At 63.5% G+C, this 19,280-nt stretch overlaps 1 protein-coding gene across 8 annotated transcripts in view; it reads left to right on the forward strand.

Moving 5' to 3' along the window:
* Nucleotides 1–19,280, forward strand: part of PLEC (plectin) — a 52,550-nt gene that overhangs the window by 10,322 nt on the left and 22,948 nt on the right. For 2 of the 8 annotated variants that reach the window (XM_052651989.1, XM_052651990.1), the window contains exon 1: nucleotides 13,913–14,062. The exons of 4 other annotated variants lie outside the window; for them this stretch is intronic. In XM_052651989.1, the coding sequence (XP_052507949.1) occupies nucleotides 14,047–14,062 (16 nt within the window). In that variant the 5' untranslated portion in view covers nucleotides 13,913–14,046. Of the gene's footprint in view, nucleotides 1–13,912; nucleotides 14,063–14,548; nucleotides 14,811–19,280 lie in introns of those variants that run through there. 2 more of the 8 variants (XM_052651985.1, XM_052651986.1) reach the window with 1 other exon arrangement.

Genomic DNA, 19,280 nt, shown 5'->3' on the forward strand with positions numbered 1-19,280 from the left:
GGCCAAAGTCAAGGTGTTGTCATGGCACTGGCTTCTCTGGAGGCTCCAGGGAAGACCCTGCCTGCCTCTGCCTCTTCCAGGGTCTGGTGGCTGTGGCGTGCCCTGTGGCAGCATCCTTGCAGCCTCTGCCCCTTCTTCACGGGCCTGTCCTCTGGGGATCTCTTTTCTGCCTCTTATAAGGGCACTGTCATTAGATTTAGGTTCCACCCAGATATGCCAGGGTGATGTCGTCCTGATATCCTGAACTTAATCACATCTGCAAAGACCCAATTTCCACTTCAGGTCACAGTCACGGGCACTGGGGGCCTCTACATGAGCACACCATCTGGGGCTGCTGGTCAGCGCCTTCCCTCCAGGTTGCCTGCAGTTGGTGATTGGTGTTCTGTAAAACCTCCACAGCTTTATGTTTTATGCTTGTTTTTAAGAAAAACGTGCACAGTATTTTATAGTATAATTTAGTTTATGTATAACTTTGTAATCTAATATTGTGAAGTATTTAGGTGCAAACATAATTGCGGTTTTGGACTCTGAATTTTAAATCATTATAACTAAGATCAAACACATCTTTATTAATCAAAATAGGAACCATTACAATCAACACATTTTTGCCAACAAGAAATAAGTTTATTTCTATAGTGTAAAAATCCATGCTTCGGGATTCAGTGAACTCTTGGAAAGCATTTTCTGCCTCCTTCTGGCTGTGGTAGCGTTTTCCTTGCAAAAAGTTGTCAAGATGCTTGAAGAAGTGGTAGTTGGTTGGTGAGAGGTCAGGTGAATACAGAGGATGAGGCAAAACTTTGTAGCCCAATTCATTCAACTTTTGAAGCTTGGTTGGTTGTGTGATGTGCAGTTGGGTGTTGTCATGGAGAAGACTTGGGCCCTCTTTGTTGACCAGTGCTGGCTGTGGGTGTTGCAGTTTTCAGGGCATCTCATCGATTTGCTGAGCATACTTCTCAGATGTAATGGTTTTGCTGGGATTCAGAAAGCTGTAGTAGATCACATGGGTAGAAGACCACCAGTCTCTACCATGACTTTTTTCTGGTGCAAGTTTGGCTTTGGAAAGTGCTTTGGCGCATCTTCCTAGGCCAACCACTGAGCTGGTTGTTGCCAGTTGTCATATAAAATCCACTATTTGTCACTCATTACAATCTGATCAAGAAATAGTTTGTTGTTGTTGCCTAGAATAAGAGAAGATAATGTTTCAAAATGAGGACTTTTTTTATTTGCGATCAGCTCATGAGACACCCACTCATTCAGTTTTTTCACCTTTCCAATTTGCTTCAAATGCTGAACGACCTTAGAATGGTGAACATTAAGTTCTTTGGCAACTTCTTGTGTAGTTGTAAGAGGATCAGCTTCGATGATCTGGCTCTCAGTTGGTCGTTGTCGTTGTCAACCTCCGATGGCTGGCCACTACGCTCCTCATCTTCAAGGCTCTCATGTCCTTTGCAAAACTTCTTGAACCACCACTGCTAACCACTGTACGTTGGTTAGCAGTTCCTGGGCCAAATGGGTTGTTGATGTGGTCTCCTCTGCTTTACAACCCATTTTTAATGCGAATAAGAAAATTGCTCCAATTTGCTTTTTGTCTAACTTCATTTCCATAGTCTAAAATACAGATAAACAGCAAGTAATATGTTACTAGCAGAAAAACAAAAAGGGAGAAATGCACATTAACACGATGTATAGCATAGTCACGTTTATTTAAGAAGGTATTCCAATATCAAACAGCAAATGTCAACAGTGCAAAAAGTGCAATTACTGTTGCACCAACCTAGTGTTTTAGACACGTGTAACTTCTTTTTATTTAATGTTACAACAAATACGATCCTTCTGTGACATTAGTTTGTGATTTGCATGGTAATCATATCCTCTTTATTTTGTGCTATTTCTGTTTTTGTGTGGCAGGTGTACTAAGGGACATACGAGGCGTGTCTCGGGCAAGGGGAGTGGGTCCTGCACCGCTGTGGTGTGTCAGCGGTCAGCGGAGGAGCGTGCCTGGGCTCAGGCACACATGCCACCTGCTGGTCTCAGCACCGCCTCACTGTTGTGTCCTTGGGCAGCTTCCCGCTCAGGACCGCATCCTATTGAAACTGATCTCCTCCCATGGAACAGTAGGTTTGGTCTAGTTCAGCTTTTTTGCTGCTGGAAACTGCTGCATAGAAGAGCTGTGTCGCAGGATCGTGTGTGTCTATGGCTGTTGTTAGAAATGGAATTTCTGGGTCAAACCAGCAAGATTTAAGCTCCAGCTGCACCATGGTGCCGTTTTTTGTTTTTGTTTTTTCACCTATCAGATTGGCAAAATTCCAGAACCCCGGTTTCTGGATTGTATTAGTGAAATGGTGGGAACCAGGCCAGTGAAAATGTCTATCAGGCCTAAAAACCGCAGTGCGTGAAACAGCAGAGGATGGGGGCAGTGCCTGAGGGAGGGTGGGTGTAGACCTGCAGCGGGGGACCTCCAGACAGTACAGGCAAAGGGTCACTTTTTGTGTTGAAAGGGGGAAAACCAAGAATCATGTTTGTATTTACTTGACTTTTCCCCATAAAGAAATTTCAGAGATTTGAAGAGGAAGCCAGTCCTGACTGTGAGTCGCATACTGTGTGCAGGGCAGGGAGGGGACGAGATGGGGGCACTTTTCCCTGTGTCTGGGGAATAATTCCTATTCAAACACAGTATTTTTACAAGGTCCTAAGGTGTCTGCTCTGGAGTAGGAAATAGTAACCCCCTCCAGTATTCTTGCCTGGAAAATTCCATGGAGAGAGGAGCCTGGCGGGCTACAGTCCAAGGAGTCGCAGAGTCAGACACGACTGAGCGACTAACAACACACAAAAGGTTGTCTGCCAGGTTCTGCAGTGCCTGAGAGGGCTCACTCCCCCCACTGCCTACCTTGCACCCCGAGTCAGGGCTGCAGACAAACAGCAGCACCTCGCCGATCTGATATGAAATCACGTGAGCAGGTAAACGAGGCAATTATTAACAGAGTTGGCGTGCGGGGTCGGCGTGCCTGTCAGGAGCGCAGCTCTAGCTCAGGCGCAGTGGTCCTGTGGGGTCAGACCCCTGCACTGGGAACGTGAATCTGCTGTGGATCTGGGTCTTTCTTTGTGCTTTTGGGACTTTATCCATTTAAGTCCTGACAGATTTTTATCAGTCCATGCCAGAGAAGTTTATATCGTGCACTGCGAATGCAGGGTTTCTCCCACCCTCTTTTTCTGTCTCTCCATTGTTAGCCTATAAGAAATCTCTCCAGTCTTTCGAAGGATGTTGCAAGCTGGCCGTTCTAGTGGGCGCCTTGTTGGTTCTGACGGGTGGTCGACGGTGCTGGTTTAGGTGCTAAGGAGGCAAAGGACACTTGTCATCACTCTGTAGTCAGAGTGGCGTGTATACAGTTTCCTTTCCTCATAGGCCTGGATCCACCTTGCCAGCAGCTGAGCCTGGAGGCTTGCTCTGGCCTCTGGCCGTGTGGCTTTGGGGACATCCCAGCCACCATGCTGAGTTTTATCGCCCAGCTGCTCCTGCTTCCAGTACTTCCCACAGGGGAGGCCTCTGGGGCAGTGTCACTGTCAGACTCAGATGGAAGTCTGGTCTCCTGTTAACAGCTGGCCTTCCCCACCCATGGTTCAGCCACTGGGCACTTTAGTAATTTAAGGTTCAAAAAGTAAAACTTGAATTTGCTGTGGGTGGTCTTTACATAGGATTTACATTGTAGTCACAGTTATCTATGTGCTCCCAGTGGCTCTGGCTCAGACAGTAAAGAATCCGCATGCGTGCAGGAGACCAAGGTTTGGTCCCTGGCTCGGGAAGATCCCCTGGAGGAGGAAATGGCAATCCACTCCAGTATTCTTGCTTGGGAAATCCCATGGACAGAGGAGCTTGGCAGGCTAGTCCGTGGGGTTACAAGGAGTTGAACATGACTGAAGGGACTGACACTATTCATGTAGCACTTGCTCTGTATTAGCCTATATGTAAACACTACTTCAGTTTTTATAAGGGACTTGAGCATCCAAGAATTTGAGTGTTGGCTGGAGTTCTGGCAACAGTTCCCCTCAGACCCTGAGGGACCCCTGGACCTCCTTTCCCAATTTATTGGGCCACTTTGTAAAAATCAGAAATCTCAGTGAGTTTTTATGAGTTGTCAGCAATTTTGAGATTGATACATAGGTTTTCTTCTTTAATCTATTACTGAGGTGAACCTGTTACTAGAGTGCTCTGTGTGATTACGGGGGAACCCTACATAGTAGAAGCCGTCTGTGGCTATCACCTGCCAACCAATCACTAGTGAGCTGCTGCAGGGCAGGCTGTCCCCGGGTGGGTGCAGTGTGAAGCTGGGGAGCGCTGGTGGGGAACAGGGACTTGAGGGCAGGGAGGGCCTTGGGAGCAGCGGTGGTCTGGCTGGCAGGCGGGGTGTGTGGGGGTGGGGTCCTCCTTGCCTCTGGCCCAGGGCCACACCTGCCAGGGTCTCAGGAGACTCGGGGGGCACTTTGTCCCAGACACAAGGGCTGGGAAGGAGGGGGCCTGGCTGTGGTGGAGGAGCTCAGCTCAGGTCCCAAGGACCACAGGGGTGTGAGCTGCTTCTTTGCTCATCAGCCTGTGCCTGTGGGTGCTGCTGGCTTTGCCCCTGTGGTGTCATCATGTGCCCCCCAGTCCAGACCCAACAGGCGGCGGGCCTGTAGAAGGAAGGGTGGATGCCTGAAGGTGGCAGCCCGCCTAGGGAGGATGTGGGCCCCCAGGGAGGAGCTTTGGGTAAGGATGGAGGGAAGACTGGGGTGTAGGCCTGTGGGAGACCGGGGTGCCTGTGCCCCACAGCCCCACACAGAGGACCAGGGTGGAGTGGGAGGCGCTTCCTGGGGCTGACCTTAAAGCGGTGTGCCCGCGGCACCATGAATGAGGCCGAGCTCATCCCACTGGGCAGTGCCAGCGAGGACATTCTCCCCAGGGCTCCGGCAAAGACGCTCGGTGTCCAGGAGGCTGATCCTGTCAGCAGTAGGGCTGGTGGTGGGGACCCCGCGAGATGTGCTGGGACCCAGACAGTTGGTGGCAGATGGACAGACCAGACGGTGGAGCCACCAGGACTCGCAGGGCTGACCCACCACGGGATGACCCCAGGGTGCTGGCCGGAGCTGCTGGGTGGTGGGTGGTGGGTGGTGGTGCCTCCAGGGAGGGAGGAGGAACCCTGAGAGACAGGAACACCCTGAGACAAGCCCGGTGGGGACCTCACAGTGGGGAGGTGGGAGCTGGCTGCCACTTGGGGGGTCACGTCACCCAACGGGCTGAGGTGATCCAGAGGAGCATGTGGGTGGAGGAGGGCCCCCAGCTGAGGGAGAATGGGGAGAGCATGGCAGGTGGGGAAGTGAGCCGTGATGAAGGGCCTGTTCTGCCCAGTGGGACCCATCTTTGGGCCTCATGTGGGGCGCTTGCTGGGGAGATGGCCAGGAGGTCCAGACTGTTGGGCCTCTCTAGCAAGGAGTGAGTGGCCATGATTTCGAGGTCAGGAAAGCCACGTGCAGGGGAGACTAGGAGGGCACTCTGAGGGTGGCCAGCAGTGAGGGTCGGGAATGTTTGTGGGGGCTGGGCCTGCCAGGCGCGCCTGGATCTAGCTTGCTGGCCTGGCAGTCTGGCTGGGGTCAGCGGGGTCAGGCGATCGAGAGCTGGAGGCTGGAGGGGTGAGGGCTGCGTCCATCGGAGCAAGTGCAGGCGGCCAGGCCCTGCGTATTGATTAGCCGAGGCTCCGCCCTGGCTGGAAAGCCCCGCCCCGCACCTCCTGGCTCCTCCCCCAGGCTGCGGCTCTGGCCTGGGCAGTGCAGTGCGGGGCTGGACTCTGCGTGGCGGCGGCCGCGCCGCCCTCAGCCCCAGCGGAGACATGGACCCCTCGCGAGCCATCCAGCAAGAGATCAGCTCCCTCAAAGGTGCGGGCCAAGGCGGGGGGCCGAGACAGGTCATGGGGTTTGTGGACCAAGCTGTGACCTCTGCCTGGATGCAGTCCCCACAGAGCAGCGGTCGGAGTCTGCAGCTCTGGGGGCAGCTTTGGGAGTGGGGAGCTGGAGCCCCAGGAGGCCCGGCCCATGACCCACCGGGCCTGCAGCTGGTGCGAGGTCCTCCCGAGGCTGGCTGGGAGGGCTCCAGCCGCAGCCCCGTAGCCTCACGGCCCCGCAGCCCCGCAGCCCTGCAGTGTGTCGCGGGGGGGGGGGGGGGGGGGGGCGGGGCGGCTGCGGCGGCGGCGGGGGCGGGGCAGAGGCGGGAGCTGGCTTCTGCCGGCGGTCGGGTCGGCACTTTCTCCTCCAGCACTCTCGTGTCCCCGCCCAGCTCGTCGGCCTGCCCCCAGCGTCCGAGGGGACCCGCCGGGCCTAGGGGATCACTGGGGGGAGGCGCCAGGCGGGCTGGCCCCGGGCAAGTGCACACTGCGGTTCTTTGTTCTGGGATGGGGGGTGCTGGGGGCTGCCAAAGGGCGCCGACTGGTTGCCCTGGAGACCCGGAGGGGCCTGGAGTGGGGTGGAGGGGGCCGCCCTGTCTGCCCGCCTGGGCCCTCCCTTTGCTGAATCAGCGGCTGCGGTTCCCGCAGTGTGGGGGATGGGCAGAAAGGGCCGTTCTCCCAGCCCTGGGACCTCGGGGGCGCGGGGGGGGTGCGCTGGGAGTAGGGCCGAGGGAGGTGTGCCGCAGCCGGCCGCGCGGGCCAGGCTGGGAACATCCTGCCCCAGGTCCCTCTGTGCTCCTCCCCTCAGCCGGCGAGGCCGAGCTGGTGGGCGGGAGGGGGACGCCCCTTCGCGCCCCGCCCCCTGTCTTGAGCAAGGGTGGGGGTGACGGGGCTGAGGCCAGAGCAGGGCTGTGTGGGAGGAGAGACCTTGGTTTGGGGGCCTTGGGTGCGGCTGGAAATCATTTTGGGAGGTGGGATGCTTTGGGGCTGGTTTGGTGGGGTACTTGGGGGTTGAGGGGGTTAGATCGGAGAATCAAACTAAGAAAATGTGCGTTGGGTGTCGGGGTGGCTGGGAGGGAGAGGAAGTCAGCGTGGGGCTATGGGGTGGGCAGGGGGAGCGCTGGTGGCCTCAGGGAGGGCTGAGGGACAGGCCAGGAATGGCCTTCCTCCAGCGCAGGGCCGGGCCGGGCCGCTAGCCTGAGTGCTGGCCTGCACCCACAGCTCGTGTCGGTTCCGCAAAGTCCTGGTGGCCCTCGGGGCGCGCGGGCGCCGCTCGGCAGAGAGGCACGGCAGCTGCCCACCCCGCGTCCTCCCAGCCGGCGCCCCGCCCTCCCTGAGCCAGAATCCGGCCGCGCTGGGCCCCTGCCCGCCGGCGGAGGGAGAGCCGCAGAGAGCCGGCGGGAAGGGCTGTGGGCACAGTTGGCTGTGCCTGCAGTTTCCTCTGCCACAACTCCGGGCGCGTGTGCGTGTGTGTGTGTTGGGAGCGGTTCTGCAGTGCTATGGCAACGGCCTCAGAACCCCGCCCCCACCCGCCGCCTGATTGCCGCCTGCTTGCCGCCTGCTCGCCGGAGCCTCCCACCTCAGGATCCCCCCACCTCCGTCCGATTTCTAATCAGTTCCCGGGTTGGCCTTGCTTGGTGGGAATGGGTGTGTCTGCTTGGTGGAGCGGGCAGCCCCAGGTGGGAGAGTTGGGGTATCGGGTGGGATGGGGAGGCGCGGCGTGTCTGCGGTTGGAGGCTCAGCAGCGAGGCCTGGGGGGGACTGATGGGTGTGGCCAGGCCAGGATCCAGGGTCCTCACGTGGAGAATACGGTCCCCTCCCAACTGCTGGCCCCCCATCACTGGGGCCCCCAGACCCTCGTGTAGCTGGGCTCCCATGCATCTGTCCAGCTGGCTCACAGGAGGCTCTGGGGGGTGAGAGGGGCTTGGAGGGGGCGGACTTGGTGACTTTGATTCCTTGTAGCAGCTGAGAGCTTCTGGCCTCTGACAGCTGGCCTGGGGCAGTGGGGGGTGGAGGCCCCACTCTGAACCCCCCTCCCCCCCCCCCCCCGCCCCATTCCCTGCTCGGACTCCTCTGGACTCGGAGCTGACTCCATGCTCCTGGCCCACCCTTGATCTGGCCCGGCATGGCAAGTGTTAAAAAGGGCCGCCAGTATCTGGGTCTGACATTTGGCGGTGGGGGCTCTGTCCCTTAGCCTGCCTGATGGACAGCAGCCAGTGGTGCCTGCAGCCTGCCTGTCAGTGTGCTGTAGCAGCTGCCCCTGCCGTGCCCCTAGACCCCTGACCCCAAGACCCCAGTTCTCCTCCTCCCTTCTCAGACCCCGGACCCCTCAGCACCTCCTCTCTGCCCCCCAAGACTTCAGCCCTCCTCCCTTAGACCTGGAGCGCCCCCTGCCGGGACGGGCAGCACCCTGTTCAGATCCTTGTGACTCCTGAGGCCCTGAGACCACACCGCGGCCTGAGGACCCTCCTGTCCTCTCTCCTTCCGCTTCCCTCTGCCACCCTTTGGACTCTGGGTCCGTGGCTGCTCCCGCCGGCCCGCCCTCCCCCGAGTCTTAGAACCTTGAAGGAAGTGTTTAGAAACTGATGTAATTACTGACGTGGAGCCGCGGGCCGGCTCTGCGGGAGGGGGCCTGCCTGGGGGGGGGTGGCCCCTCTGCAAGGTTCCCCCCCACCCTGCGAGGGCCCCTGTTGGTCGAGGGTGGGAGGGGCCGCCCTTGCTGCTGAGTCAGAGGGGGCCGGCCTGGGCGTCCTGAAGGGCGGGCGGGCGGGAGGCTCCGGGCGGGAGGCTCGCGCAGGCGGTGGGCAGGCCGCAGTGCCGGCAGGAATCGCACGGAGCCAGGGAGCCTGGCGCCGCGAGCTGTTAGCCGGGAGCCCGCGCCCTCGAACTGAGCGCTCCGCCGCAGCCTGCCTGCCCCGGGGCCCATCTCCTCACTGTGTTCAGGGCGTCTCCTGGCCTCTTCTCTGGGCCCCGCCCGTGCCCTCGGCTCACCGACACCCGCAGCCATGGTGGCCGGCATGTTCATGCCGCTGGACCAGCTGCGGGCCATTTATGAGGTGCTTTTCCGAGAGGGCGTGATGGTGGCCAAGAAGGACCGGCGGCCCCGCAGCCTGCACCCTCACGTGCCCGGCGTCACCAACTTGCAGGTCATGCGCGCCATGGCCTCCCTGCGGGCGCGGGGCCTGGTGCGGGAGACCTTCGCCTGGCGCCACTTTTACTGGTACCTGACCAACGAGGGCATTGTCCACCTGCGCCAGTACCTGCACCTGCCCCCGGAGATTGTGCCTGCCTCTCTGCAGCGTGTGCGCCGCCCCGTGGCCATGGTGATGCCCGCACGCCGCACCCCCCATGTGCAGGCCGTACAGGGTCCCCTGGGCTGCCCGCCCAAGCGGCCGCTGCCCACCGAGGACACTGCCCGAGAGGAGCGGTGGGTCTACCGCCGGAAGGAGCCTGAGGAGGGGGCACTGGAGCCCCCTGTGGTGCCTGCCACCACCCCAGGGACCCTGGCGAGGCAGGGGCTGGAGCCTGCCTTACCCACAGGTAGCTGCACCCTGGCCCCAGCTGGAGGGCGGGGGTGTGGGGGCCTGGGCCTGGTGGGTGGGGGTGCGGGGCCTGGGCCTGGTGGACGGGGTGGGCAGCAGGTGTGCAAAAGCTCTGCTCCTGCCAGCAGGCGGCGCTCTCTCCGCCTAGGCACTCTTGCCAGTGGATCCAGGGCTCCTCCTCCTGGCTTGAGGATCTTGGGGTGGGTAGGCCAAGGAGGAACCCATGGGTTACTGCCACCCATAGCCAGGCACACCCTGGGGCTGGGGGTGGGGCTCGCGGTTCTCGGACTGGCAGGACCAGCTGTCGGCACAGCCCTGGCTGGCATCCTGGGCCCTCTCGCCAGCATCACCCTCGTCCTGTGCCCTGCCTGCCCCCTCCCTGCCCCAGGGATTTGTCTGCTCCAGGCTCTCTCTGCAGGGGGTGGGGGCGTGCAGAGGGGGTGCTGGGATGGGACAGGGTACAGCCGCTCTCCAAGTGGGGATGACTGCCTGGTCTTTCTGAGCCGTGGGTTTGTCCAGCGGGGGTGACATCTGCCCCCCGGTTGTGTGGCACAGATGTGATATGGTGGCTGGGTGCTTGGTCAGCCTGGGGTGGGTGACAGCCTAGCAGGCAGCCCTGGGCCGGGACAGGAAGAGCAGACTCGTGGCCGCAGCAGTGCAAGACTCTGCCTGGGGTCTAGGCGGATCCATCCCAGGGAGACCTGGGTCCCAGGGGATGGACTGGGTCCTGTCGTCCCAGGGGCTGGCACCTCGCGCTGTGCCCCGCACTGTGGCAGCCCCCTGTCCCTAAGGACCTGTGCTGCACCACCCAGGTGGGCAGAGGGTCGCGGGCAGCTCAGGCTCACACCTGTGCTTCTGAGCTCACCGGCCTCCGTGTTGAGTGGGGGTAGCGGATCCCCAGCATAGGGTGGACTCCATGCCTCTCCAGCTGGGGAGGAATGTGGTCTCTGGGGGTGGGTGGGGGCCTGGGGTGAGGCTAGCACGGTGGGCAGGAGTTTTGCCAGGTGGATGAGTGGGGGGTCGGGGACCCAGGCGCAGGCCCGGGTTGGGCCTGGACCCACTAACTAGGGCCCAGGCGTGGGAGCCCATCTCGGGGAGTTTGGGAGGTTGTGGGTGGCGGGGCTCACCACGTGGCCTCTCCCACGCCTGTCAGTAAGGTGACCGTGTCCCCCACCAGAGACAGTAGTACTGGGCTGGGCGGCGGTCAGCTCTGACAGCACCTGATGGAGTCTCCGCGCGGCCTCCTCCCTGACCGTTGCCTTGATGGGGCCTCTGCCCCATTCTGGTTGGCAGAGCAGACCCTCCCCCTTCCTGGGTCGTGGGTGTGGGGAGCATGGACCCCTTCCTTTTATCTCCTTCCTTCCTTGTCTGTGGCCTGGCTGGGCTGGTGCTGGGCTGAGCGGCTGGGCTGGGCGAGCAGTTGGCTGTGGGCCAGGAGGGGGGACTGGGTGTGGCTCAGCGAGCAGGGGGGAGCGCCCCCAGCCCTGAGGGGTGACTCAGTCTTCCCTTCCCGGCCGCAGCCGCTGCCGCCGGTGGCAGCTCAGAGTTTCCAACAGGAAATGAGTTCCAGCTCCAGGCTGAGTCAGGGCCGGAGGGCGTGGGCTCCCCCTTCCCCGAGGTCCTGCAGGCTGAGCGGGATCTGAGCACCACCCTGGGCACAAGAGGACGCCCAGGGCACCTCGGATGCTGGGTGGGGCGGAGGGCTTTGGCCAGGTCTGCAGGGGTCCTGGTGGCTTGGCTAGGAAGCTTCTGATGACATTGGGAACTGTCAACTTCTCAGAGTTTTAAACATTATCAAGTGGGGCTTCCCTGGCGGTCCAGTGGCTGTGACTCTGCGCTCCCAAGACAGAGGCTGCATTCAGTCCCTGGTCAGGAAACTAGGTCTGACAGGCCCCAGTGGAAACCTGGCACAGCCAAATTAAATGAAGAAATAAATACTTTAAAAGTTATCCAGCGATGTGCCACACAGACCCCTCACTTGCTCACAGCATCGCCCCTCTGGTCCATCTGCAGAAGGGCAGGTCAGCACGTGGGCCCAGCCGCCACACTCGTCACAGCGGCCTTGCTCAGGTGGACTGCCTCTGCCCGGCCAGCCCTGGCCAGGGAGCTGCGGACCCCTTCCCCCGTGCCCTGGTGGTCTGCTCATCCGTGTGGAAAGGTGTCCACTTGCTTGTTCCGCCACTTACCAGTCAGTCCCAGGCTGAGTCCCTGGCTGGACGCCCCCAGCATGTGGGATGGATGGGCTGGGTGAAGAGCGAGTGGTCTGGGAGGGCCCCTGTGAGAGACGCCCTGAGCTGAGCCCTGACCAAGGAGGACAGCGCTCAGAGAGCTGCCAGGAGGTCCGACAGGGTTCCTCTGGGGTTACTGGAGACATGGACCTGGGGGAGTGGGTTTCATACATGAATTTCATTTCTCAATGAGCCTGGCTCAAAATTCAGAAAGAACTAGAACTTCAGTAGAAAAGAAGTGTCGTCCGAACACGCTCAGCCCTGTGCTCCAGCAGCCTCTATGCTGCGGGTGCAGGTGCCCTGCAAGGCTGGCTGCTCCTGGCCATGCCGCGCACCTGACTGTCCCACGGGCTTGTCCGCAGGCGCAGAGCCCTGCCGCTCCCTTTCACGGCACGTGGCGCCCCTGCCAGCCCTCCATTAGTCTCCAGTTTTGTGTCCGGTTGTCTGTGGGGAGACCCGTAGAACTCTGGCAGGTTTTCTAAGCAGGTTACAGTACGATTAGGTTTGTCTTTTACCGGGTCTCGCAGTGGCTGGGCAGTCCAGCAGCACGGAAAAAGTGCAGAGGTTGGTACTCAGCTATGTCCCTTTGTCAAGGCTGAAGGCCTGGAGGCTGAGGCAGAGGAGGGGTCTAGGAGGGGCTGGGGTGGTGCAGGCTGCTGGGGCTGGTGCTGGGTGGGGAGGCTGCCGGGTGGGTGGGCTGGGCCGGCAGGCAGAGGAGGGCCCTCCAGTCACACCTGAGGGCTCAGGGATTGCAGGCGGGCTGGTCTGACCCGTCGGTCCACTGGGCTTCACTCTGCCGGGCTCTCTGACTAAGGGGTGGCCATGAGGAGGAGCCAGGCTCCCAGAACTGGGTGGGGAGGCCAGGGCTCTGGCGAGCCCTCCCTTTGCCTCCCACCCTTTCCCTCCTTCCTGCCTTCCCTTCCTCTCCTCTCTGCCGCTCCAGAGCAGCCGGCTCATGGTCGGCAGCTATGGACAGGTACAGCATGGAGGAGCTGATTCAGCTGGGCCAAGGTAGGGCAGGGTTGGGCCAGGGTGCAGGTCTTCAGAAGGGAGGGGTCCAGGCCTCCAGCTGGGGCTCTGCTCTCCCCACCAGCCTGTGGCCGGGGCCCTGCAGGGGCAGGACTGTGGATTCCAGATGAGCATGGCTCTGTCTAGAGATGCCGCCTGTGGTGTGTCTGGGGCGGGATGGACGTGTCTCGGGGTGCCAGGCCTTGCCCCAGACTTCCATGACTCCAGGAGCTGGTTCCCCCTGGTGTTGGAGCACGGAGTCCTCTGAGGAGGAGCCCAGCCCTGGCCTTCACAGCTGGCCCCTGCAGGCCGGTTTCCTTCAGAATTGAGTTTCTGAAGCATGGGGTTGATGGGCAGGAGGCTTGGGTGGGCCTGGCCCTCCACCCCCTCCCCGTTGCCCCTGGCCTCCCCACGTGGGCCGGGGCACCCCTTCCCTGGCAGCCAGAGGCCAAGTGTGGTTTGCTGTGCTCTGCTGCCGGCTACCCACATGTTCCAGGCAGTCGACCAGGGCTGAGGTCGCGGCCTTGCATGGCTGGGTTGTTCCTCGCTGGTTCTGTGCCTCAGTTTCCTCAACTGTGTGGTGCGGTGATGCGTGGGCTTACTCCTTGGAGTTCTCAGAGGGTCAGACTAGACTGGCCCCTGCGGGCTTCCTCCATGGGGTTCTCAGAGGGTCAGACTTGACAGGGAGGAGGGGGCGGGACCGCGACCTCCACCTGCTGTTTCCTGAACGCACCTTGGCCCTGGGATGTCTGAGACCCCGGGCTTCCAGGGTCTGTGTGGGCCTGGGGCCGGCACCTGAGCGTCCTGGGTTGCTGGGGAGGCCCGGCCCGACCTGGCCTGAGACCTGACCTTGGGAGGCCGTCCTGCCCGTCCGTCTGGGCCAGGTGTTGTTTGGTGACCTGCCAGGGGAGGGGGTGGTGGTGCTTGCCAGGGTGGCCTTTCCCAGTGCTCCCCCACTGCTGTCCATGCCCGAGGGGTGGGCAGGGCGGGAGCTGCATGCCTTTCAACAAGGACAGGAGCCCCCAGGCTCGAGGGCCACCCTGCTCCCAGGTGGGCCCCGACACCCAAGGCTTCCCCTGTTGGACTCACCGTGGGAGCTGGCCTGGCGCTGGTGCCCTGGCTCCGCACGTCATGTTCTAAGTCAGGACAGATGACGGGCCTGGCCTGCCCTCCTGGGATATTTATATCCGCGGGCCCCCTGCCCACCCCCCTCCCCCACGGACACAGCTCTGCTGACAGCAGCAGCGCCGTGCCCTCCTCCACGCACCTCTGCGTTCGCTGCCGCCTCCGAGGGGCCTGTGACCCTCCCGACACCCAAACCTACTCGCTGTCGGACCCGTGGGCCCCGCGCTGTCCCCAATGAAGATCGTGCCGGGTAGGTGGGGCTGCCTCTGAGAGCCCAGCGGGCGCTGCGGGGCCCACCCCCTCCCTGTCTGCTGTCCGCGGCGGGGCGGGGGGCGTCGGGTCGCCCTGTCTTTGACAACGGTTGAGTCCGCTGCGAGCCTGGAGACCAGCAAGGACCGGGGCGCTGGCAGCTGTCCCCAGGGGCACCCTTGGAGGCAGAATGGGGTGCTGGGCGCCACGGTCACCCGCTGTGGGGGCGGGGGAGGCCCGTGTGAGGCCGCGAGGGCCCGGGCTGGGCTGGGGGTGGGGGGGCTGCGCTCAGCCAGGCGTCCCCGCAGGCCCCTCCTCCTGGCGGGTGTGGCCGCGGGTGAGCAGGGGTTAAGGCTCCGCTAACCTTGAGCGTGCGAGCGGCGCAGGGCCCGCGGAGCGCCGCCGCCGTGGGAGGTGGGGCGGGTGGGGAGCGCGAGTGGCCAGAGCGGGAGCGCAGTTGGTGCGGCGGCGGCGGCCGACAGTGGTCGGGCGGTCCCGCAGGGGGCAGTCCCCGGTCCCGGGCACCCCCAGCCGTCCTCCACTTCCTCGGGGAAGGAAGAGGGGCTGCCCGGCTTGGAGTAGCCCTTCCGAAGGGCGGCTGCGCCTGCCGAGCGCGCAGGCCGGCGCCTCCAGAGCCATGGAGCCCTCGGGCAGCCTGTTTCCTTCCCTCGTGGTCGTGGGCCACGTCGTCACCCTGGCCGCCGTGTGGCACTGGCGCCGGGGACGCCCGCGGGTGCAGGATGAGCAAGGTAAAGCCGATGGGTGGCCGCCACCCCCGGGGCTGCTGTTTCTTGCCGCCAGCCGGCCAGGGGGCTGAGGGCGGGGCGCTCGAGGGGCCGCCTCTCTCCCGCCCCTGAATTTCCCTATGCCCTCCCCTTCCTGTCCTGGAGGCTCGCGCGGGCACTTGGCCAGACAAGGTGTGGACCCCAGGCCCCGCACCCTGCGCTGAAGACCCCGCCTGCTTGTCTGGGCAGGGCCGGGACTCTGCCTCCATCAGCCTGGAGCCTGCTGCTGGGCAGGGCGTAAAGGGAGGGCTGGGGGAGGTCTAGGCAGCTGGGGAGGGGGCGGCAAGGGGCAGGGGCTTTCCTAGGCCCCTCCCTAGCAGCCCGTATGGAGTGAGCACAGGTGACTGTCTACACAGAAACCGCAGCTGGCAGGTGCAGGCGTCCTGGGGACTGAGGTGGGGCCGCCGCAGGAGGTGGGGCTGCGGGAGCTGGACAGGTGCCTGAGCGCCCTTGACCAGGGCCCAGTAACGCCTCGGGACCTGCGGCCGGGCTTACGCTGCCCTCCCCCGGCTCCAGGTCACCCGCTCGAAGCTATAGCCCTCGGCAGTGGCTCCTGGCCCAGGACTGGGTGGAGCCTGCCTCCACTCCAGTGAATGAGCAGGGGACTGGGGTTCTGGCCAGAGGGACGGCCCCACTGGGGACCTGCAGGGCGGCCCGGGCGATAGCCTGAGGCGGGGAGGCTTGCCCTGGGTGGGGGTGGCCAGGGCCACCCCGGTGGGCCTACTCTGCGGGAGCCTGGCCGAGGTCTGAGTCCGGATGGGGCTCCTAGGCGTGGCTTTGGGGGCTGGGGAGGGCCTGGTGACTCAGCTGCCGGGTTCAACAAAACGGTTCAATAAAATGCTCAGGTCAGCGCTCCCCGCCTCGGTTTGGCCCTCCCTCCCTCAGCTTTTGTCTCCTGTGCCCACGTGGGCACGGGGTACCCCTTCGGCCGCTCCCTGGTCCTGCTGCCCTCGGCGCCCCTTTTCGATGCTTCTGCTCAGTTCTCAGCCCCCTGCTCCGCACACCCGGCCTTTCCCGCGAATCCTGCGGGAGCCGGAGCTCGTCCCGGGAACGCCAGGCTCGGGCAGTTCCCAGCCTCTGTCCTGGGGCCGCAGCCTCCCCCGCTACCCCCAGGACCAGCCTGGTCCTCTCCCTCCAAGCGGGGGCGCGGCTTCCAGGTCCCCGTGGGGCGGGGCGGCCGCCGGGGGCAGGTTCTCAGCGTCCGGCCCGGCGGGGGAGGGTGTGGCGTGCGAAGCCGGCGGCCTCGCGCGTGGGCCGGGGAGCCGACGCACCGTCCTGTTTGCTGTCCGCAGGGCGCCCGGGCTCATGGCTGCGCCCGGCACACGGGGGGCGGGCGTCGCTTTCGCCGCGCAGAAGGAGGTGGTGCTGGAACGGCCGTGCTGGCTGGATGGGGGCTGCGAGCAGGCGCGCAGGGGCTACCTCTACGGGCAGCTGTGCTGCGTAGGTGGGTGCGGCTGGAGGGGCGGTGGTGCCGGAGGGGGCACCCGTCTCCGAGAGCGCCCGGGAAGGCCGCGGGGGCCGGGGGGCGGTGCCTGGCCCAGGCGCAGCCCCGCCCCCAGGCTCGGTGCGGAAACACCTGGGGAGGAAGGCGGGGTGGAGTCCCCTCTGCCCCCGAGATCCCTCCGGAGAAGAGGGTGGGGAGTGGGGCGGGCCGGCAGGCCGGGGCCGCGGGTTCCGGGCTCCGGGCTGTCGGCAGTCTGCCCGCGGGAGGTGTGGGGTGGGAGGGGCCGGGGCGGAGTTGCAGTCTCTGCGCCGCCCTGTGCTCTCGGCTTCGGCTCCCTTCGTGTCTCCAGGCTTCTTATCCTGGGAGCGGCCCCACTAGCCGTAGATTCTTGCCTTAGTTTCCAAATCTGTGAAAGGGGGCAAAGGTACCCTTCAGAGGGCCACGAGCAACTCTGCGGGACACTGGCCTCGTGGACAGGGCAGGAGCAGCAGTGCTGGGGAGGGCCAGCCGAGACGTGCAGCAGCCTGGCCTATGGGCGCGGGCCGCGGGGTTGGGCCGGCCGGGGAAGGGTGGGTGGTCTCTTGACTTGAGGGCCTGAATAGGATGCCGGATAGGATGGACGGGGAAGGGCGCGTCCTACAGCCAGGGGTGAGGGACTGGCCGACAGGGCCGCAGGGAGCGCCTGAGAGGACACTCTGAGATCCCGGGGAGGGGGGGTAGGGGAGGGTGGAGGTCGGGGGGAAGTCTGGAGGCAGCAGGGTGTGCTGGGGAGAGGGAGCCGGGCTTGGGAGGTGGAGGTGGAACCCTGTCCTGGACAGCAATCCAATATCCTTGGAGCCTCTGAGTGGCCGAGAAGACGCTGGAGAGGGGCTGGGGCGGGGGACTCCCCCAGCTTGCCTGGCAGTGGGTGTGAGCCATCCTTGGTGACCCTACACTGGGGTGCTGGCCAGTGTGGGTCTGATGTGGGATCCTGGAGCACCTCTGGGAGGTGAAGGGCTTGTGTGTGGGGCCTCTCCGGGCCTTGCATAGAAGGGGGGGGTCTGTCCAGACTCGGGGAGCGAGGTGACCTGCGGCAGGGACCCTGAGGTAGGGATGAGGGTAGTCAGCTCCACCTGGTCGGGGGCCCCCTACCCCCTGGGGTGTGAGCGACCCCCCCACCCCGTGGCCACAGAAGGGCAGCGGCTGGGTGGGGTGAGCCTTTCCTGGAAACGAGGCCCGAGGCACCATGGGGGTGGGGCTCCCAGCTGGATCGCATCAAGCCAAGTCTCCGACTGGAAAATTCTGTGGTCAGGGCGGTGCATTCTTTCCTGCAGTGGCTGGGCAGCTGGGCAGTCCCTGTGCGGCCAGGGCCCCAGTGTGCCAGACGAGAGGGAGCCGGGCCGCACCCCTGAGCCCTTTGTCCCACCACCTTTACAACCTGAGTGGCTGATATCTGTGTGCCCCGCCCGCCTGCAAACAGCCCCCCACCCAGGCTGCCCCCAGTGCCCTAGGTGTGGCTTCCTTGCCCATGAATCACCCCTCCCCTGACTCACTGGCTAGGCCCCCTTAGGGTGCTCCCCTCTGACCTGGGCCCCCCCCACCCCCCCACTCGAGGCAGAGTTCCACAGCTCAGGGCTGGGCGGTCCTGCCTGGTGAGTCAGCGCTCAGCTATGCGCCCCCTCCTGCCCCGCGGAGCACTCTGCCTTCGGATGGGGGCACTGCTCCAGGACAGGCTTGGTGGGCCGCTTGAGAGGGGCCCAGCCCTCACTGGAGCCTGGTGGCCCTGGAGCCGGGGTATAGATGGGATCCTAGCAGGGTGTAGGGTGTAGGGCATGTAGGTCTCTGAGGGGTGATTTAGGAGGGCTTCCAGGGAAGGCAGCCGGCCCCCCCAAGCCAGGTGTCACTCCCCTTGGGGGTCCCTCCTTAGAGCCCATCCGCCCGGCAGTTTGGGCAGGCATGGGGCGGCCCTGGGTCAAGTCTGAGCTGGTGTCCGCCTCAAGATGCGTGACCTTGGGCTCCCTGGCCCAGTGGCACTCAGGCACCCCTCCCTGAGGGGGCCCCCTTTGGAGTGGCCCTGGGCACGGTGTGCGGTTCCCTGTGACCCGACACTTGTCTGTATGTCGTGAGGTGCAGGTCCCCTGGCACCCGGGTTCCTTCAGGGGCTGCTGCAGGCAGGGTGGGTGAGGAAACCCCTGGGTTTCCTGTTTCTGCCCGGCTGTAGGTGTGGCTGTGGGGGAGGGGCTGCCTTCCTGCTTCCCGCTGGGACACTCCTTCTCTGGGGGTGTGCAGGCTGGGGTGGGGCTTCGGGGGCGGGGACAGCGGCTAGGGAGTTCTGCGGGCAGGGAGTGGCCCGCACTGGGCTCCAGCGGAGCTGAGCGACCAGAGCCCCAGAGCCCACCGAGTGAGTGTGCCGTGCCTGTGCTGAGCACCTCTGCCGTGGTGTGCCCCGCGGCCGTGAGCGCAGCACCTGGGGTGGGCCAGAACGCCGAAGGGGCAGGGCGGCACCATGTCTCAGCAGCGGCTACGGGTGCCCGAGCCGGAGGGCCTGGGTCACAAGAGGACCAGCTCGGAGGACAACCTCTACCTGGCTGTGCTCAGGGCCTCAGAGGGCAAGAAAGGTAGCGGGACTCCACACCGCCAGGCGGGGCAGGCGCAGGACAGGAAGGGCCCAGTTCCTGCCTCAGGAAGCCTGGCATTGGGTGGGGTGGGGCCCAGACTGTGAGGCTCTGAATTTAGGGGACAGACTCTGAGACCAGCATTGGCCCAGGTGCAGAATTGCTGCGGGGCCAGCCAACCATGCCCAACACAGAGAGGCTGGTGGGGGTGTCTGGGCCTTGGGTGGTGGGGGTGGAGGGCTCTCCATGCCCCGGGAAAGGCCCGCCATCCTGTGGGGGAACAGAGCTTCCCCTCACCCAGCCCTGCCTAGTCTGGGTCCAGGCCTGCTTGGGCCCCCGGAGGCGGCCTGTGTGGGGGTGTGGGCAGGCCAGGACTTGTGTGCTGTGCCTCCAGGT

This window comes from Budorcas taxicolor, chromosome 14, assembly GCF_023091745.1.
Source record: "Budorcas taxicolor isolate Tak-1 chromosome 14, Takin1.1, whole genome shotgun sequence".
Classification (NCBI taxonomy): Eukaryota; Metazoa; Chordata; class Mammalia; order Artiodactyla; family Bovidae; genus Budorcas; species Budorcas taxicolor.